This window comes from Theobroma cacao, chromosome 7 (genome assembly GCF_000208745.1).
Source record: "Theobroma cacao cultivar B97-61/B2 chromosome 7, Criollo_cocoa_genome_V2, whole genome shotgun sequence".
Lineage (NCBI taxonomy): Eukaryota > Viridiplantae > Streptophyta > Magnoliopsida > Malvales > Malvaceae > Theobroma > Theobroma cacao.
In genome coordinates, this window is record NC_030856.1 from 4,437,903 (window position 1) to 4,460,293 (window position 22,391).

The 22,391-nt window shown below is 32.4% G+C and overlaps 1 protein-coding gene and 1 long non-coding RNA gene across 3 annotated transcripts; both read left to right on the top strand.

The window, feature by feature from the left end:
- LOC108662963 lies at nucleotides 7,864-10,231 on the top strand. Of its 2 annotated transcripts, XR_001928858.1 has the most exons (5): nucleotides 7,864-8,632; nucleotides 8,806-9,627; nucleotides 9,732-9,822; nucleotides 9,897-9,953; nucleotides 10,040-10,231. It is a non-coding gene; the product is annotated as an uncharacterized LOC108662963 (long non-coding RNA). The 2 variants fall into 2 exon arrangements; XR_001928859.1 differs by lacking the exon at nucleotides 9,897-9,953.
- On the top strand, nucleotides 13,622-18,064 carry LOC18593867 (beta-glucosidase 18). The gene is made up of 12 exons (XM_018125027.1): nucleotides 13,622-13,846; nucleotides 13,943-14,009; nucleotides 14,102-14,160; nucleotides 14,257-14,332; nucleotides 14,413-14,487; nucleotides 14,582-14,669; nucleotides 14,760-15,012; nucleotides 15,099-15,214; nucleotides 16,404-16,656; nucleotides 16,786-16,888; nucleotides 17,176-17,278; nucleotides 17,526-18,064. The coding sequence occupies exons 1-12, from the start codon at nucleotides 13,670-13,672 to the stop codon at nucleotides 17,806-17,808; spliced, it is 1,653 nt and encodes a 550-aa protein (XP_017980516.1). The 5' UTR covers nucleotides 13,622-13,669; the 3' UTR covers nucleotides 17,809-18,064.

The following is a 22,391-nucleotide window of genomic DNA, read 5'->3' on the forward strand; positions in this document are numbered from 1 at the left end:
TCCGAATCTAAGGAAAATCAGCCCGAGATTGTAACTCCTCTCGTCCCGACTAGTCATCCCATCATCGGTATATTATACTTGTAGTTAATATAATGATATATTATTTTTTTAAGAGTTAATTTTCTAATATTGATTCTCATACCTATTTTATTATTCTAATACTTAATCTAATAATTTCCAATTTCTTAATTTAATCTATATATAAATCTTTAGCCTACCATTTATTTCATTCATTTATGTATTATTATTATTTTATTATTTTTATTCTTGTTATAATTGTTCTCTAAATCTATCACTATAAACATATTTTATTTAGCAATCTACTTTTGTTTTGCATATATGCTTCATTTACTTAAGTTTAAATATTTTTTTCATTCTTAAATATTTTTATTACTATGTGTACATATATATATATTTTATATTTTTCCATTGATATTATATTATATTTTAATATTTATGTAGTTTAGAACATTAAGTTGAAACGACTAAATCCTAATCCTACCTATTTGAACATTGATCCTAAAGACCAGCATAATAAACCAGCCCAAATCACTCCACAAGTTTGAGAAGAACAATAGAAAGGTTTACCTTTGTGGGTCAAATGGACCCAAACTATGAGCCCAACCTGCCGTCCGTTCCAAAGCACTGTCTGACCATTTTGTGGCACCAAAACTTTATGGGCAAAACGACGCTGTTTTGCCCATTGATCTCTAAGCTTCTTCTTTCTTTTTTCTTTTCGCTTTCTGCTTCTATTTCCTCTCTTTAGTGGCCAGCTGCTTACCTTCTCTCTACACTTCCTTCCCCTCTTCTCACCCAAACAAAAACTCCCTCTATTCCATCACTATCTCACCACCAAACGGACCTCTCTCTCTGCCGTCAGTCGGCTGTCCCTTCACCATTCAAGTCGACTCTCCACCCTCCTTGTCGTCGCTCTCTTTCTCTATGTCGACCAGCGACAGGACCCAAACCTTCCTATTCGTCAGATCTCTCTTATTCTCCTTTAATCGGCAGCCCTAAATCGGGTTTCCTTTGTGGGTCAAATGGACCCAAACTATCCTTCTAGCTAGCGGCAACAAGACTCCAACTTTTCCTTCTTTGTCCGGCAGTGAACCCACACACCAAATCTCCTTTCCCACAATCAGCGGCACTCCTTCAAACTCCCTAATTTCTCCTCCAATCGGGACACCTACCCAGATCTCCTTTCACCCAAAATCGGTAACACTTTCCTAAAGCTTTTACTCAACCGACTGCACTACCCAAACCAAAAAATCCCTCCCCAAAAATCAAAATCCACCCTTAAAAAAACAAACCAAAAAACCTCTATGTTTCTCATTCTCCATTGTGTATTTTTTTTGTTTATTTTTTACTATTTTTTTGTATTTTTTTTACTGTGGATTTGTGGTTGGTTGGTTGGTTGGCTGCTAGAATAGGACTTTTTGGTTTTGATGCTGCTAGGTTTTAGGTTGCTAAGGATTCCTAGGGTTTTTCGATTGCTTGTTCTTTGATTTTTTTTGCACAGGATTCCTTCGTTTGTTGTGCTACAGTGGGGTTTTTAATACCCAATTCTTCATGCTTCAGTCTGCGCCCTACCAGTACTTTTTTTTTATTAGTTAATTATTATTATTATTATATTTTTTAAGTCCAAAAATATGGTGTCTACAAGTGAAAGAGGTGACATGGAAAATAAAATAAAATAAAATAAAAATAATATTAATTTATTAGTGACAAGTGAATAAGACGTGTAATATTGAAAGCCGATTTTCAAGAATTTTGGCTAACGTGAGGGAGAGTATGAGAATTTCCAAAAAAAAAAGAAATATTGGTAGGATGTACTTGTTGTTATTAAATAAGATATAAAAGATAAATATATATTTAAATATTATAGTGATACTTGAGTGAAATACAAATATGATATTTTTCTTGTATATGTGTAAAGTAGAATAACCGAATGTGGATAAAATCTATAATTGCGCCAATGAAGAACCAAGGAAATAACCATGTGATTTAAACAAGGCTATATGTAAAACAAGAAAGCCATGGTTTTGGCAATGGGACTACACGGTTGTCATGAGCAGAAAGCAAATATCTTGCACGTAAAGCCATGCGTTTATAAAGTGTGCAAGGTAACATGCATAGGTGAAGGGTGCCATGTTTCCTAAACACTAGCACCTGAAATTTTGTAGATCAATAGAAAAATTATGCAAGTGGAGAGATGGAAAATCTATGATGGCCCACGTGGCTTGTAAGAGGGAATGGCATTACATACATCAAGGCAATCTGAATTTCACCAACATGATCGACCAAGTGAAAACACATTGAGATTTCATGGATAAGTAAAAGCTAGGAAGGAAATAGAACATGCAAAATAAAAAGGAGGAGTAACCTTTTGATGAATCCGTCACACTTGGGGAAATAGAGACAATCGGCCACCAATTGCAAGAGTAAACCCGAGAGTCTTATGTTCCCTATTCTTCTATTTTCTAAAGGAAATTACAATGCAACAAAGCTTATTACCTTCTTCATTTTTCTAAGCTACCAGAGAGCATTCATAGAGCTTTTCAAGGGTGGTTTCAAGAGCAACTGAAAGTAGAGGAGAGAACTGGTTGAAGGAAGTTGAAAAAAAATTAGAGTTTTAGCCAAGGGAAGAAAACCCCCTATGTGATTCATCAAAGCCAAACCGAGGTTGCGAATCCATTTTTGAATGTTATGCTAAGAAATGCTATGATGTGTATTTTTAGTGATTGATTTGGTGCCTCGGCTACTAAACAACAATTAGTGAAAGCACGGGTGATTGGCACATTGGCCAAAGCATTAAGCCTTGAAAGGCTCGGCTGATGATGGTGGTTTGAATAATGTTAAACTCTGTGGCAGAATCGAAACGAAATTAAGTTAAGGCTCAAAGGATTAATATTGGTGAGAAATCCCACCAATTGAGGTGAGTGGATATTAAATTTCAAAATTATATTCTTGAAAATATATTACATATATTATACTTAATGATTGAATGAAACTATGGAAAACTTGAGTTGATAGAAAGCCTTAGGTTATTTGTGATTGTGATAAGAATTTTAAATCTATTTTTTATATTATATATATATATATGTATATAATTTCATGTTTTTAAAGATAGGGAAACAAACCTTTGATGAGTTTTTACTTCAAAAATTCTGCCTTGCAAGCTTTGTGTGGTGCTTAAGCCAATAGTCATTATTTGACTCATGAAAAATGACAGTTTTAATTACTATTTCATCAATGCATGTTGTTTGGTTAATATGTCATGCCTCCAAATAAATTTGTACATAAACATGTGATTTATAATTATACTACACATGCTTTATCACATTTCGTGAATACATCAGAATTATATTGATTTTTCTTTTAATAAAATAGAGACACTCGGAGGTAAGACCTGCTATCTCATCAAGTTAGTGTAGTTTTTGTGCATAAAGTAGTGATTATTTATTATTGATATTTGATTATAAGGGGGGACCTGAAGCCTCGATTTACATTTGGTGGGTGGGTAGTTTCTTTAAGTAAGTAAAAGGGGACTTGAAGCCCCGATTTATATGAACATAAATCCTCTGCCCCGTTTTGTGCCCCCATCCGTGCCTCCTCTCCATATTTTTACCATCTGTCCTATCCCTTAATGGGATGTTAAAAACGGTAATGCCACAATTTTTAACGTCGTTAATGTCACTTTAAAAATAAAAAGAAACAAAATCTCATTCTAGGTTTTTTTCTTATTTGTTGCCTACTTCACTTTTACCTTGTTTTGGCTGCCTGCTCCTCTTTTGCTTCACTTTCACCTTTTAGAAAGATACTTTTTGTAAGTTTTTTTATTAATTCTTTAGATTTCAATTTTATATTTATTGATTCATTACATGGTGTTTTATTGAATTTTGTGCTTGCAAATAACGTTCTTCATATTTTTCTTTTAAAAGGCATTCAGATTTTTTTATATCTTATTCGTAATTTTTCATGTTTCATTATGTATTTTGTTCTTTCATGAAAACATTGATATCAAATTTAGTCATAGGTGGTTCTCTTTTCATTAACTTTTTAATTTACACTTTTTTTATTTTTTTTATTTTTTAAACTTTATATATTTATATATATATATGTGTGTGTGTGTGTATGTGTATTGTTTAATTCAAATTTGATGTATTTTTATCATTAATTGTGTTTAATTAATAAATTTTTAAGCATATAGAATGAAATAGTAGAAAAAGAAGGTATGATTCTTCTATTAATTTAAAAGATAACTAAATTTGTTTATTTTTTATTTTTTAGGGTATGGATAAAGAAACTATAAATACAATTAATAAAGATCGATTATGTCGAAGATTATAATTTATTGAAGATGATATTCTCTCATCAATTGAACCAATGGAGGAGCAGAATCTTGAGCAAGATAAGTGTTCATACATGATTGATTCTAGTACTAATATTATGATTTCAACTCATGCAAATATGTCGGAAGAAATTATTCAAAAAGTTGGAATGGAATTTGAAACAGAACAAGATATTTATGATTTTTACAACAGATATGCCAAAAAAGTTGGATTTAGTATTCGAAGAACTAAAGGACATAAAGATAAGTATGATAATTGAGTAGATAGGGTTTTTTGTTGTTCTTGCCAAGGAACTCAAAAAAATGATAAAAGAGATAATAATGTCAAAAGTAATCGTCCAGAAACAAGATTTGGGTGCTTAGCTGTATTAAAAGTTTCACGATATGATGATAAATTACATGTTACTAAATTTATTGCAAAACATACACATGCATTAGCTTCTCCGCGTAAGTGTATGTTTTTAAGATCTCAAAGGGCAATAATCTCCCTCAAGCTATTGAACTTGAAATCGCTGATTGCTCTGGAATAACACCAAAGGAGAGTGTTGGGTTTTTGGCAAGAAAAGTTGGTGGACTCGAGAATCTTGGTTTTATTCCTAAGGACTACAATAATTACTTACGTTCTAAGAGAACAGAAGCAATGAAAGTTGGAGATACTGGTGGTGTCTTAGAGTATCTACAAAATATGTAACATGATGACCCTAATTTTTCTTATGCTATCCAAGTTGATCTTGATGATCTCATCACAAATATTTTCTTAACAGATGGTAAGATGAAATTAGATTATGAATCTTTTGGAGATGTAGTATGTTTTGACACAACATATAGAAAAAATAAAGAGGGTGACCTTTTGCATTATTTGTTGGTGTTAATCATTATAAGCAAAGTGTTATATTTAGTGCAGCATTGTTATATGATGAAACATGTGATACTTTTATGTGGTTATTTGATTCATTTTTTAAAGCAATGTTAGGGAAAAAACCAATGACGATCCTTACAGATCAAGATGCTGCAATGGCGAAAGCACTTGCTTCACAATAGCCTGAAACATATCATCGTTTGTGTGTGTGGCATATGTATCAAAATGCAGCGAAACATCTTAGTGATTCATTTGAGAGATTTAGTAGTTTTGCTAAAGATTTTAGTAGTTGTGTTTATGATCATGATGAAGAGGAAGAGTTTCTAAATGCATGAGATCATATGCTTGCAAAATACAATTTAAAAGATAATAGTTGGCTACATAAACAATTTAAATTGAAGGAGAAATGGGCTTTGGTTTATGGACGACAAACTTTTTGTGCAGACATGTCTACTACTCAAGAAGTGAGAGTATGAGTAACCAAATAAAAAATTACATTGGTTATAACTGTCGTAACGTGCGGGTCCGGGAACCCGACCGCTAAACGTGAGTGAAAATTCTAAAAAAAAAAATTAAAAGTCACCACCAATCTTTTTTACTAGGTGTGATTAGCCACCTATTGACTCGATTCTAATCGATGAAGCTTTAAATTAATTTTAAACCCACCGAAAAGAACTTTAAACTGATCTACGTTTTTCTAGATCTAAGTTTAGGAATACGGTTATGCCCGGGAAAAGATTAGCACCCCCGAGACTTTCATTCCATGAACGGTACCATTTTTTAGATCATCCTATTAGGCTTTAATTTTTAATTTCACTATATTTTCTTAGTTATTATTCTCTTATTTTATCACCTATTTAACCTAAAATGGAATGCAAATGGGAGGCAAGATGAGATGCATGGCGTGAGATAAAAATATCAGACGAATAACCTTTTATTGAGGACGTTCTCCCGAATCTGCCCATCATACTGGTGGGATCCAGGGTGTTTTCTCACCTAAGGAATTATCCAATAAACTCGCCTTCGCAAATTCAACGAATAATTCCCATCATCGAGGTCATCGTACGTTTTTCTTTAAAAATAACGTTTTCGTGCATAATGAACCTAATTCGGGCAAAAGCCTTTTATTAAAGATGTTTCTCGAGCCCTCCCATCATACTGGTGGGACCCGAAGACATCTTTTCACCTAAAAAACTTTTCGAGAAATACCTGCCTTTGCAAGATCCTCGGGAGATCCCGTCATCTGGGCTTAAACTCGAAAACAGAAATATTTATATGCAATGATATGCATGATGCAATATATATATATATGCTATGCTAATGCAATTATCTATTTTTTCATTTATTATTATTTAATTGTTACTTTCATTTTATTTTTTTTTATTATCATGTTTTTCTATTTTATTCCTTATCATTTTCTTTATACCTTACATTTTAATTCTAAATTTCTCCTATATTTTCCTTTTATAATTAAATAAATTATTTATGATTCTATGTTATTTTTAGTGAACTGGAAAACTTATTATTTTTTTGATGATTCTTTTTATTTTTATTTATTTTTTTATTATTTTCACATTTTTATCTTTTTATTATATTATATATATATATATATATATATATATTTGTAAGCAATCTTTTATTGAACCTAATATCTAATATTTCTATATTTTAATTATTTTTTTTTCCTTTCCTATCTTCTGTCTTCACGTTTTTTTATAATATTTATTAATTCATAATTTGTGCCACTTGATATTTAATGCTTAATTTTAAATTAGTTGTTGTTTTAGATTTTTTTTATATTATTTATTTATTTTTCTATTTATTTAATGTCATGTATATTGCATTTTCACAATTTTATTATTTATTATATATTTGAATTATCTTTATTTATTATTTTTATCTTTTTTTTTTCTATTGTTATTTATTTATTATTTTTATTGAATAACTTTTTTATAGTCAAATTCTTTATTTATTCAAAATTTCAGGATCTTTAAATCGAGGCCCTCCCATCGTACTGGTGGAGCCTTAACTCGAATTTCGAACCTAGGGAATATGGTCCGGGATTACGACTTCTCGCGTCCCAACCGATCATCCCATCATCGGTATTAATTATTTTATTTATATTAATAATTCTTTATCTTTTCATTTTCATTCTCTCTTCAATTATATAAAGCTATCTTTTTCAATTAATATATTTCATACTTTTGTTTCATTACATTTTAATTCTAATTCTTCCTAATTTATTCTCGTTTATTTTTTAATTTTTAATTTGCTATTTTTTTAATTTCTGTTCTCTCTTAACGTTTAATCATTTTTATATGTATCTTATCTTTTTTATTCTACCTAATAAATCTATTAAAATTAATTTGTCTTTCTACCTAAACATTGGGCCCAACACAACCACAAAATCAAAACCAAACAAAAATGAATACCTTCAGTGGGTTGACAGTAGCCCAACACGATTAGTCTGGCCCAACTGGTCTACCTCTCAAAGCCCACCGTCTAGTCCCTGTCCAGTAGCCTGCAAATGCCCAAAATTATGTCGTTTCAATGCCTGCTTCTTCTTTCCAAAACGGTGCCGTTTAAGCTCATATCTAAGTATAAAAACCTTCTTTTTTTTATTCTCTCTCCATTTTCTCCCTTTTGTCTCTCTCTCTAGAACCAAACACTCTAACTTCTCTCTAAAAAAAAACCTTTCTCTCCCTCATTACCCTCCGACGACTAGTAGGGCTTTTTGCCTTTGCCGACGATGCGACCCAATTGACCAAATTTCTCCCTTTCTTTTCTCCGACGTCGGCCTAATCTCCTTCTCTCTCTCTTGCTTCAACGCCGACGTTCTTCCCTTTCTCTCTCACCGTCGTTCCAGTTTCTCTCTTCTCATCCCTGCGTCGGTAGCTCCTTCTCTTCCCTGCGACGGCAGCTCCTGCTCTCCCTATCTACCGTCGCAGCAAAACCCAAAGCTTAAACACCTCTCTTTCACTGGCGGCACAAAACCCACAAACTCTAACACCCCCCTCCGGCAGCACACACAACAAAAAAAAAAAGCTTGTCTATTCTCCCATTACACCAAAATCCCCAAAAATCAAAATTTACCCCTACCAAAAAAACAAACTAAAAATTCCCCGAAAAACACAACTTCTCTCTTTCGCTCATTGTGTATTTTTTGGGTATTTTTTTTGATTTGTTTGTGGATTGTTGTGGCTGCTAGGAAGCTTAGGACTTTTTTGGGTTTCTTGGTTACCTTTTTTTTTATTGCTTTTCTTTTGATTTTTTGGCTTCCTTTGATTTTCTTCCCCCTGGCTTTGCTACAATGCCCCCTCCCTTTTATACTCGGTTCTTAGCCTTTGGAGGGGGCACGCTCCCACGACTCTGCCAGACGCGAATTTTTCGCGTCTGGCAGGGTGAGGGTGGTGCCTAGCAAGGTGCGTCCGCCCTGCCAGTCGTACCTCTCTCTCTCTTTTTTTATATATTTTTCTTTATTTTTTATTTTTTATTTTTATTCATTTTTTGTTTATGATTTTCTTTTTAATTTTATTATGATTTTTATAGTGTCTACAATAACTATGATTTATTACGTTTTTTTCATCACTTTCAGATATTGCTAGTTGATAGACGCTATGAGGAGTTGAAAACAGACTACAAAGACAACCAGAGCAAGCCATCTTTGCCAATTTCAGTGGAGATATTGAAGCATGCAACAGATGTGTATACTTTAGCAGTTTTTAAAATGTTCTCTAATGAACTTTGGCTTACTTGGGATTTTGAATTGTACACAATTAAAATCATTAGTAGTACTACTAGTTACAAAGCCATTGATCCAAGAAAACCTCGTCATCATACAGTTGTATTTGATTCATCAAATTCGACAGTCAGCTGTAGTTGTAAGAAATTTGAATTTGTTGGTATTTTATGTGCTCAAGTTTTGAAGGTGCTTTCCTTGCAGAATTTTAAATGAGTTCCAGATCAATATATATTAAAAATATGGACCAAGGAAGCGAAGATTGGAGTTGTGATAAATTCTACTACATCCACTAGATCAAATGATCCTAAAGTAGATGTAAGTACTCGTTACAAAGTTTTGCTTCGATGGAATTCTAATTTAGCAACAAAAGCTGCAATGGGTGAGCAATCATTTAATATGGCTATGAGTGATGGAGAAAAGACATTGAGCAAAGTTGAGACAGCTTTGAAGTAGTTATCAATTGAAGAGTCTCGAAGCTCCGAAAATGGAAAACATGTTTGTCAATTTGACGAAAGTGGGCATAATGAGAAAGAAAGTCAAAAAATCAAGGGAATCAAATGTAAACCTAAAAATAAAGATACATCATCTCGACGACCAAAAAATGCTTTGGAAAAAGCTAAAAGAAAGAAAAGACGTCAAATTGATAAATTAGTAGAGACTCCACTAGTTCAAGAGGTAAGGGTAATAATTTCTTGATATCGTTTTATATTATGTTTTGATTTAATTTTATAATTATTATTTCCTTCTAATCTATATAATTATGTATCTATTCTAATAAGTTCAAAGGATTCAAGTCAAATTGCTCACACTTTGTACCATAGTGCTACAAGTGGATTCAATCAATGTACTCAACCATTTCAATTTGTCCAGGTAATTAAAATATTATAATAGTAAAATTAAATTTTACATTTTATGTGTCACTCACATATTTGCGTATTTGACAGCAAACTCATGTTGATATCCATCAATCTACTATCACAAGCATGGTGGATTTACTATAAGTAACTCCTTTTATATTTAATAAACAAATTTATTTTTTTATTTTTGATTATAATACTTAATTAATCTTTTATTGGTATATGTATAGGCTCAAATACCACAAGTTCCTATTTCACAAAGAAAAACTTCAGAAGGAGACGAGAAAGATAGATGAAAGATATGACTTCACCAACATATTTTAAATATTATTGTAATTTACTTACGCAAGATAAAAGTGATTTATTTTGCTTTTAAGATAAAACTTCGGTTTTCATATTTGTTAAGTTCTATGTAGTTTGAATTCTACCAAACATTGTTTTATTTGATATCAAGAATAAATTTGGAGTCTTTGACTTATATTGGGTTAGTTGGGATGCCGAACTTGTGGGCATGTTTTTCATGGAGGCTACATTGTTCGATGGCTAGAGAAGAGTCACTTGTGTCCGCTGTGTCGCTATGCCATGCCACTTGATTGATGAAGAGTCTTTTTTTTTCTTTTTTTTTTTATGGGTATGGATAAATCCCACGTTTGTAATTCATGAAGTCAAATAGATATTGAGTTTTGCTTCAATTATAAATCCCATGTTGTTTTCAAGTTAGGCTTACATATTAGCTATGTCTCTTTGTTTTCTACCATAATGTTTATTGACGTGCTCAATCTGGGATAAACAAGTTAGAAGATGGTTTGCAATCCTTGTGTGATTACCTAAAGAATTAATAAAAAAACTTACAAAAAGTATCTCGCTAAAAGGTGAAAGTGAAGCAAAAGAGGAGCAGGGAGCCAAAACAAGGTAAAAGTAAAGTAGGCAGCAAACAGGAAAAAAAACCTAGAATGAGATTTTGTTTCTTTTTATTTTTAAAGTGACGTTAACAACGTTAAAATTTGTGGCACTACCGTTTTTAACATCCCATTAAGGGATAGGACAGATGGCAAAAATATGGAGAGGAGGCACGGATGGAGGCACAAAAGGGGGGCAGAGGATTTGTGTTCATTTATATTTAGTGACGTGGGCAGTTTCCACAAGTAGGTGATGATATTATTGACATGAGAGAGCAAGCCTAAGGGCTATACTAAACTTACCCAAGGTTAATGCTCACTTATGAATTGTTATTAAACATAGCATGACATTAATACTTAAAATTTGTTTTTACATGGCAAATGAGATTTATGTATTTATTGGTGGTTGGTTATTTTGCATTTTTTATGTTTGAGATTACTCATTTTATACTTGCCATTGGATTTACTGTGGAAAAGATACTAAAGTTGAGAGATTTTCCAACAAGCTAATTATAAACATTTTCCATATGTGTTTACTTATGAATTTTTTTTTTTTAAGACTTGCAAGGCATAAAAATCTCTCGGTTAATAGATTATATTTTCACCACTTATTCTTGGATTTATAAATATTTCACTTTTATGTTTGTTTCCCCTCCCTTCCTACTCACGGAGCCAATGATCGCTGAGTTGGTGAGACTCACTCATGCTATTTAATGTACAGATAAATAAATAGTTGAAGATATCGTTAGCGAGGATTCCTTTCGTAGCTATGTAGGTAATGGCATCCCTTAGCTTTCTTTGACTTGCTTCGCTGTCCAATCATCAAGTCATTTTTTTAAAAAAAATTATTTGAAGTGATGTATCTAAACTATTTTGGGTCGAGGTCCTTAAATGTTATGACACTAACTTCAGAGTTGTATCATTTAAAGGGGATGTATAAGTACTCGATAAATTTTATTTTGGAATTTGATGTGTGGTGGAGAATTTAGTTATCATTATTTTGATGCATGATAATGGTACATAAATATATTATATATTGATATTTAATGAAATCAATTGGAGTAGTAAGGAGGATATAAGGGAAGGAATATATAGATAACACAAAATGTTTATACGGTTAGTCGGGTTGTGTAGGCATGTCTATACGATCTATTCGTCGATAACAACAGTAGAAATTGATCGTTACAATTATTCTATATATATATATTGCCGGAGTTCTAAACTCCATTCATGAATATTAAAATATGATCACACTTTTTTTTAATTTATCATATTAAATTTTTTAATAGTAATCTTTTAATTTCATTGATGGAATTTAAAAACTCTATCGATGTGATATTATAGGATAATAATTTAATAAATAAAAGTTACGAACAATATGCTTTTTCTTTCGTCAAGAAATTGTAATGGTGCAAAATTGGAACAATTTTTTCACTTGATGCAAACTTTTATTTTAATATTTTATCATGCTTTTTTTCTTATTCAATCACATTGTTTACCCAATACTTTTTGGAAATTTGTAATATTTTTAATTATGACATGTCAATTTAGGTATATGTATTAGGTATGTTATAATTAAATACTTAAATATATAATTTGCATAAAGTACTAATTCATGTGTCCGCAGACTTATTTAAATAGATGAAATTAAGCTGAATTTTTTACTAATAATATAATTATAGCATTGATCCTTTATAAAAAAAAAAGATTATACTTTAATAATTATGAATCGAACTTTTCTTCATTATTTTTTAATATATTCTTAATACATATTAAATTGATATTTAAAGGGAAAAAAAATCTTCTCTAATCTTCGGCCCAAAAAAGGAAAAACTTCATTACTACCCACAATTCTAATTGAATTTTTGTAGGGCCATGAAGTTCATTGGCCCATAAGCAGCATTTGTTTGACAGATTTGGCAATTCAATTATTCCAACATATTATGACCCACCAATGGGTTTATATAATTTAGGCATAATATTTAAAAGAAATCTTTAAATTATTTGGAAAATTAAAATAAGTTTTATACTTTTATTACATTCAATTAAGTTCATATATTTTTATTTAGAGCTAAATAAGCTTTTATATTTTTATTTTTAGTCAAATAAACGCTTATGATTAGTGATTAATTTAGTCAAAATGTCATTTATCATTTTATATCATATGGTACTGATGTGGCATGCTAACATATCATAATTGATGATAATGTAGCATACCGATAAATTAAAATTGATGATAACATGACATACTAATTTAGCACGAAAACATGATCATGTAGTATTTTTCACCCGCTACATCAACACCATATGATTAAAATGATAAACGGCATTTTAACTAATAGTAATTAGTCAATCCTTAGTTATAAGGACTTATTTGATTCAAAATAAAAGTATAAAAGCTTGATTAAACTCAAATAAAAGAATGAAAGCTCATTTGAATTTTCTTAAATAGTTTAAGATTTTGTTTTTTAGCATTATGCCTGTAATTTATTCTTTGTGTTTGGGTCTTCCATAAAGAGGAAGCACTATCCTTTTCATACTCTTTAATTGTCCTTAAATTGGAGGAAGGAAATTTAATATTTTAATTTAGGTATGTTTTTATAAGAAAAGTATAAGTACTATTAAATTTGAATTTACTTTAAAATTTTTAATTGGATTGAAAAATATTGAATCATTTGGTTTATACATGAGTCAGTGTCATTGTATCTAAAAAAATTAATTTTGGAAATGAATTTCAAGAAATTTAATGGTCAATACAGTAACAAGAATAATTAGTGGTATAAAATATATTTAGTAATGAATTAAGTCCCTTTCTTCCAACTTCCAATTGTCTCCTAGGATTTAATTATTAACAACTTGGTACATGCAGGGCCCACTTGTGTATCAATATTTGGAAGGAATCATGTTATTAATTTTTATTATCATCCCCTACTTTGCTACAATATCTTTGTGTTGTGTTGTATGAGTAAGATGCCTGTTAGTACCATAATTCAGCTCCCATGGTTGTTTTTCTTTGTTGTGCATCTGCTTCTTTCTGCTAGTTCTGATGGTAAAGATTTCGACATTGAAAGCCAAGATGTTAAAAGATCTCAATTCCCAGACAATTTTCTCTTTGGCACAGCTATATCTTCATATCAGGCATCTGCTATAGCTCTTTCTTTCTTTTCTTTCTTGCTTTTGCTGTAATAGTTTGTTTTCATCTTTGGTTTTTCAGTTCTGGTTTTCATGTGATAGGTTGAAGGAGGATACCTTGATGATGGTAAAGGCCTCAGCAACTGGGATGCTTTCAGTCATGTCCCAGGTAAACAGGAAATGCTGATATATATATCCCATAGTCAAACTTGTATGAACATATGTGTAAAGCTTAACTACTTGATCAATTAACTTTTTCAGGAAACATTAAGAATAATGAGAATGGAGATGTTGCAGATGATGATTACCATCTGTTTTTGGTATGTTTTTGCTTGACAGTTCATCTTTCTTACTTTCAATCTTTCGGACAAGAAGAAAAAAGTATCGACTGTTGCTTTGTTTATGTATCATACCAGGAAGATATTGAGATGGCTCGTTCTCTTGGAGTAAATTCATATCGGTTTTCAATTTCATGGGCCAGAATTCTACCCAGTATGTCCGTCAGTAACCAGAATCTTTACTAGGTTATGTTTAGATTATAACAATTTTAAAATCCTTGAGTGGTGGAACAGGAGGAAGGTTTGGTGAAGTCAATCCAAGTGGAATCAAGTTTTATAACAATATCATAGACAACCTCTTGATCAGGGGTAAGGGGTTCAGAAACTTGGGGAAGCAAAAAGTTTTGGAGGAAAATTGTTTCTTGTCAATGATATAATTGATTAAACAAATGCATGAAAGCAGGAATTGAACCATTTGTGACAATTTTCCATCATGATCACCCACAAGAACTGGAGGACAGATATGGGTCTTGGCTCAGTCCTCTGATGCAGTAATTTCTCCTCTCATTCAAAGCAATTCTATATTTTTGGGCCAAAAAGCAGTCATGTTGTTACGTTGCCTGATTCCAGTGCTTTTGTAGGGAGGATTTTGTTCTCGTTGCTGAAACTTGTTTCAAGAACTTTGGTGATAGAGTTAAGTACTGGGTAACTATCAATGAGGCAAACCTGTTTGCAGATATGGCCTATATCAGGGGACTTTATCCACCGGCTCGTTGTTCTGCTCCTTTTGGAAATTGTTCTGTTGGCAATTCTGACATAGAGCCTCTTGTCGTTCTGCACAACATGTTACTGTCACATGCCAAGGCTGTTAAGCTATACCGAGAACAGTTTCAGGTTACAGAATGACATTCTGAACTTATTTTCTAGCTTGAAGTTTCCTTGAGGACATTTCTCTTACCCCAAATTTGATGCTGGTGCAGCCAGAACAAGGTGGTTCTCTAGGATTAATTGCACATTCACATATGTATGAACCATTAAGAGATGGAGAAGCTGATCTTCAAGCTGTGAAAAGAGCTCTGGCTTTTACAGTTGGCTGGTGAGTGATCTAAATCAAAGCACAAAGTTGTTTTGCTTCCTTTTCTATACATTCAAGCAGCAATATTAATGACAGGACTTAAGATTGGTATGGGTCTTATTTGATGATAGACTCGACAAAAGTTTATAAGTTAGATGAGCATTCATTTGCTATGACCATTTGATGTGCAACATAGCCTCCTTTTCACCCTTCAGCATCACCATCAAGCCTTCTAAAATTCAAAGAAATTTAATGGCTGGTGGGGCTGAAGGAATAGGATACACACAATCTGTGTGAACCAAAGCAAACCAAGTCCTTTGGACTTGAACTACACATTTGCTTTATGTAATTAGTGAACCACAGCAGATAACAAAATCTGGCAAACCATTCATCTGCAAATAGAATCATTATGAGAGTACAAGACTCACATACAGATGAAGATAAGTAAAAGAAAAAGATTAAAATTTGTGACATCCCGATCTCCTACCCTTACTGTAGGCCTTAACTGTTATTGAATTCTCAAATGAGGTCTGTTTAACGTTGCCTTGCAACAGTAAATATATATCGGCCATTAGGCCAGTCAGAAACAAGTCAGTTGTGTATCCAAAAAGAGAAATCAGTGATCACAATGTGGAGACTGAGAAATCAGGACCTAACGTTGATATTAATTGCAACATAGTTCTATATGTCATGGAGTCCACATCAGTAAGAAATAGAGTAAATATTGGATAAATAAACACAAATCTTATTCTACTTAACAAGCATGTCTTTTAGATTAAAAATGAGAATCCATGAGAAGTAATATCAAAACAGACTCAAATCATTACCAATGTAGGACTCTTATGAGAGATACAAGTGCAAGGGTCCCCTTTCCTCTATGGAGAACTAGTGCAATGAGGATGTTGCACAATTGATTGGAGTAGAACGTCACGGATTCCACATCAATAAAAAATGGACTGAATCGTAGGTATATCAACATGAACCTTCCTCCACCTAACAATTATATTTTCTGAGTTGGCAATGTGAACCAATGACACTATGACTTTTCTTAACTATTTATATATCATGACAAATGCTTGCTTTTTTTTACTTTCAATTTTTTTATTCAAGAGAAAAGATGCTATCCATTCTAGAAGTGTTATATGTTGAACAAGGTTGTTACCTAAGATATGCTCTTCAAGATTAACATGAATTAGCAATCACTAAGCAGGGCAATAGATCCTTTAGTGTTTGGAGATTACCCTCCTGAAATGCGCCAATACCATGGGAGTGAACTGCCAAGGTTTTCTCCAGAAGAAACCGAGTATGTGAAAGGCAGCATTGATTTTATTGGCATTAATCATTATTCAACATTATATGCCAAGGACTGCATCCATTCTCATTGCGCCTTAGGTGGAGACCATTTCATCAGAGGTTTTGCGTACACAACTGGAGAAAGAGATGGCATTCTAATCGGAGAACCAGTAATTCCTTTTCATTCATTTCTAATTTCTCTTGCATTAGACTTTGTACTTTCCAGATTTAATTAGGTGTTCCAGTCCCCCTTCCCCTTGTCTCAGTTTATTACAAGATCACTTTGCTGTTTCTGGCAGACCGGTGTTGAAAGATTTTATGTTGTTCCAAGGGGCATGGAGAAGATTGTTGATTATGTTTCGAAACGATACAATAACATGCCCATATATGTAACAGAGAATGGTAAGCTGCAGAGCTATATTTCTATATATGGGAATTGAAGTCTGTGAATCCATTTTTAAAGCTCTCAATCCATGCAACTGAGTACAGCCTTGACAGTAGTAGGCATACCAATCATGGAAAAGCTGATAGATAGTATTTAAACTGGTAAAAGTAATCTTCCAGGTCAAATGTTGGCTTAAGGAAATTATAGGGATTCTGTTCTGTAACTTGACAACTGCTTCTTGATCATCATTTGGATTCTGTTCTGTAATTAGAAAACTTACTGTGACAAACTTACACTCTTACAGGATATTCTCCACCACAGACTGAACAAGTGCCAGATTTGCTGCATGATGTCAACCGAATCAAGTTCCATAGAAGCTACCTTGCTGCTTTGGCGAGAGCAATAAGGTAAGTGAATTTGTCTTCCTTTCCTCACCTTGGATCTTGTTTACTTGAATATACTACTGATAAGCAACAATTTCTTTCGGCTCATAACTTATGCACTCAAGTTGTTAGTAGCTGCTGGAACTTGTTTCTTTCTTTTCTAACGCATTGGAACACAATAAAAGACAACATGATCTTCACTCTTCATTTATGTCTCAAACACAAAAAATTGCAGCTCTGTTTACCTAAGACTGGGTTCTTATTTTGATAGGAATGGTGCTGATGTGCGCGGATACTTTGTATGGAGCTTGATGGATAACTTCGAATGGACAGGAGGTTACAGTGTAACATTTGGAGTTTACTATGTTGATCGTCAAACCCTGAAGAGGACTCCGAAGCTTTCTGCTAAATGGTATGAAGATTTTCTCTCTAACAGAAGCCACGGAAGCAACAGAGATGGGTTCAAGAACAGAAAAGAGGGTTCTAAACGCTCTCCGAAAAGCAAAAATATCGTAATTACCAGAACAGAAGCTAAAGCAACAGAAAGGCGATGATACCAGTAGATTTCATCATCCTTATGTTGTTGACATCCTAGTTTTGCCCCTTCATGCTTTGAAGGTTGCACCTGTATGATAAAGTAGATGATGGTGCATAAAAACTTGATGTTTATATATGTCCTAACGTTATTTACATGCTCGTTTAAGCTGATTAAACAAGAGCAGTTCCTCTTTCATGGGCGAAATTGCCTTGCAGATGATCAAATAATTTGATCAAACAAATGCATGAATGCAGGATTTGAGCCATTTGTGATGACCCATTCAAACTAAATCTAACCCCTTTTGGAAGAATTAAGAACACCCAAATCAAAAATAACACATTAAAAATCAATTCAGCAAAAAGATTATTTTTTTTCTCAGATAATTTATTGCAGAGGAAAGAAACATGAATGCATAAAGAATTACAAACAAAACTAAAAATTAAATGAGAATTATTGAATTAAAATGAACTTATTTAATGGATTATTAGAGAGAGAAAAAAAAAATATGTTTTTTCTTGGGGAGAGAGAGAGTTGTACCCTTAGAAGAAGAACGGTGGCTAGGCTTTTTTAGAAAGGGAGGAAATTGGCGGCAGAAGGAAGGGAAAAGAGAAGAAAAGAAGAAAAGAGGAAAAGGGAAAGAAAGAGAAAGCCGCCGTCGGAATGGCCTAGGCCGACGAAGGCGACCGCGCCGGGGACCGAGGAAGGGAGAGAGGGTTGAGAGAAAGGGGTTTCCTAAAGTTCCTAATCCGGTTCGAGGTTTTGCACGAAAACCGGTTCCAGGGTAATAAGGGTTTCCGTTGGACCCGTTGTTGGGTTTTCTGACCGGTTTTAGGAAGAGAATTTTTGGAAAAGAAAAGAGGAGGGAGGAAAAACATCACCGGCGACAAAACTGGCGCCACCGGCGACGGCAGCAAGCGAAAACAAAAATGAAAGTGAAAGAGAAATAGAACAAAAGAAACAGTGAAACAAGAAGAGAAAAAGAAAAGGATGAAAGGGAGAAAGCCAGAAAGAACCACCGACAGCGAGAACAGTACTACCGTCGGCGGCGAGGAGTTAGGAACTAGAGCGAGCTGGCCGTGAGGGGAAGGGCAGGGCAGAAAATGAGGGTCAGGCCTGGCGGCTTTTGCGAGGGAAACAAGGGGCAGAAAATGATGTACAAGACTTCAAACGACATCGTTGGTGTTAACAAATATGGTTAAAATACCTATCATTTTATTCAATTTAGTCTCTGTACTCAAGATCAAAATAATTTAACCTCTTAATTTTAGAAATCATTTCAATTTAATCCTTCTTCCTAAGGGTATTCAATTTTACAGTTAAAAGGATGACGTCAGTGTTGAAGTCATTGCTTATAAAAAAAATAAAAAAGAGATATATGGAGTTAGAAATAATTATAAAAATAATTCTTCATTCTAACTTACTTAATTTAGATATGACAAATCTCTTATTACAAATTTATAACCATAGAATTTGAGCTGCATCCGTTAGTGCATAATCTCTCCTAAAGAGTAAGGTTTGAATCTTTTTTTCCTAATTATAAAAAAAAAAAAAACCCATAGAATTTGAGCTACCACTCTNAAATAACTCAAAGGCCCAATAAGCTTTCGCTGAGTCTAGCATACTATTGTTTTCTTGCAATTTAATGTACCAACAAGAAGAAATATTATTGCCGTGGTACTTAAATTTTTAAAGAAATTCATATATTTATCTTATTTTAATAATATCCTGTTCAAAATATACATTTATACGTATACAAAAAGAAAAATATTTTTTTCGTCGTTGACTTGAATAGATTATGTATTTAATTTGATGTACAATAATTTTTCAAAAGTATATATGTTATCTAGTTTTATACTTAATTATTTACCCGAGTTAATTATATTGTTCAATGATATTTGTTTAAAGAAAAAAATTTATCAAAACAAAGTTACGTATATAAGGAAATAGAAAAATTATTAGTTAATTATTTAACCCCGTGTTAAGAAAAAAAGTTAGATACATACTTAACGTAGATTAAATAAGAAAAGTAACATTAATTTATCTTTGATCAAGTATAAGTTTCTGAAACTTAAGATACAAATTTTGTACAATAATTATATTGTAAACATTATAGTAATATATATGATTATCATTGTCATCTCATAAATTTCATGGAACTCATTTTGAGTTTATATTAAATGATAAAATCCTTTTGACGATCGAATGTTATTATAATTAACGTTATGATAACAAAAATTTTTTTTTAAAAAAAAAATTTTTTTTTTTTTTTTTTTTTTTTTTTTTTTTTTTTTTTTTTTTTTTTTTGAAATTTTTTTGATTTGCCACGTGGCACTGTCACATCATCATATCCGATGCCATGTCATCAAAATATGTTATTAGTGCTAACGTCATTCTGTTTAATGATAAAATTGGATGTCGTTAAGGAGAGAATTAAATTGAAATAATTTTCAAAATCAATAGACTAAATTACTTGGATTTTGAATATATGGATTAAATTGAACAAAATGCATGAGTGTATGGACTTGATGAGTATTTTGACCTAAAAAAATGAGAAGGAGATGGGAGTGGGCTGTTGATGGATAGACGCACTTGGTTTGGCCCAAATTCCTAATACTAATACAGCCGAAACAAGGTGGTTGTATAAGAAAAACAAGAGGGTTTTAATGTTATGAATTTCATATTAATAAGAGATAAAATGAAATTTGAGTATATAAATTTAGATTTTTTATTATTTATCAAGTATGTTTTTTGAATTAAGAATATGAATTCACAATTTATAAGTATATTTAAATTTTATTTTTAAAATTTAAAATTATATAAAATTAAATTTAAATTCTGACTCGTGACACTTAAACCCCTTATTAGTTAGATCTTACCCGGAGAGCTTAATTCCATCTTCAATTACCAGAATTACTGTGACTTATTTGACCCTTCAAGATCTCTATTCATTTGACACATTCATTGGAAACTGTCAGAAAAGCAGTATCGCATCATTGCATGTCGGTGGGGTTGATTATATGATAAAATATAGTAACAGAAGCATTTCATAAAAAATAATTTTTTTGTAGACTTGCAAGTAAAGCACTTTACTTTTATATGTGATTATTTAATTAATCAAAAGAAATGACAAAAAAAAAAAAAACTCTTGTAAACCTTTCATTCGCATCTATTCATATCACTACATGCAAAAACACCACTGTAACTTTTAAAGTAAGAACAACATATCAAGATTCACATGTTCATGAATGTAGAGATTCAAAAGTTTTAACTCTCCCCCCTCACCCCACTCTTATTCTTTCTTGCTTTCCTCTAATCAAACTTTGAATTTCTTTTTCATTTTTTTAAGAATATATTTTGTGTATGTCAAAGGCGTGCGCTTGATTGTGCTTCAGTTTTAATGGAAAACAACGGCTGATGAAGCATGGATTCTGGAAACATAATGGTCCATTAGACCATTCCTGTCAGAAACCATGTACCACTTTTTTTTCCGGGGTAAGCCAGACAAAGAAAACCATACCACTTTGGAATAATGATGTTAGGAATGCTCCAAACGTTGCATAATTTCAGGAAACGACCTCCTCTCCAACACCATCTTTCGCTCCCCTTTTACATAACAAAATTTGGGTTTTCCAATTAGAGGCATGGGGACTATTGTTGGATATGTTAAGGGAAAAAACTGAGAATGGTATGTTGCTGATTTGACCAACTGCAGGATTTGCTGCAAGAGGTGCCTCAAAGCAATTAGATGACTTGCTATATTTGTTATTAATTATTGAGATATTTTTACAAATAATCCTTTAAAGGTAAAAAGTTTTTTAAAAATAATTTTTTTTATAATTTTAAATATTTTTAATTAAGTTAGACAGAATTACTCTTAATGAAATTACACACCATAATATTACACATCATGTATAAAAACATATTACACGCTATGATTAAGTTATTACACGTTATATTGAAAAAAATATTGTTATTACACACCATAATTAGGTTATTACACGTCATGTTAAAAAAACTATTATTATTATACATCATGTATAAAAATATATTATAAGTCATAGTTAAGTAATTACATGTTCAATTATTGACTACTACAAGGAGAACACGAAGATATTAGTAAACACTTTTGCCTCTCTTGGTCTGAAGGCTTATGGTGGTGTAAATGCACCTTATGTTTGGGTGCATTTTCCGGGTTTAAAATCGTGGAATGTATTTGCAGAAATTCTTGAGAAGACTCATATAATAACAGTACCCGGATCTGGCTTTGGTCCTGGTGGTGCAGAGTACATCAGAATCAGTGCTTTTGGGCAAAGAGAGCGCATCATAGAAGCATCATGGAGGCTGGAGAAACTAATCTCGAATGAAAAAGCCCTTTTTAACTCTGCTGAGAATAAAGAGTGAAGCGGTTTCAACTGCCAGACTCTTTGATGGTATAATTATTATGTAAAATAAATAATAACATGGTATGCAAGTGCACTACTGTGTGATTTGGATGAAGCCCCTATGGACTGATTTTCAAGTGTTACAAATTGCTTAGATAATAATCTTGTTGTCATCCTTTCTGTAATCATTGCCTGCTGGTGTCATGCTGTAACTCAA

Excerpts from the sequence above, each read along its gene's own strand:
- LOC18593867 (XM_018125027.1), top strand. The coding sequence starts at position 13,670 with ATGAGTAAGATGCCTGTTAGTACCATAATTCAGCTCCCATGGTTGTTT. Across the intron at positions 14,488-14,581 it reads AGACAACCTCTTGATCAGGG|GAATTGAACCATTTGTGACA; the intron begins GTAAGGGGTTCA and ends GCATGAAAGCAG. Across the intron at positions 15,013-15,098 it reads TATACCGAGAACAGTTTCAG|CCAGAACAAGGTGGTTCTCT; the intron begins GTTACAGAATGA and ends ATGCTGGTGCAG.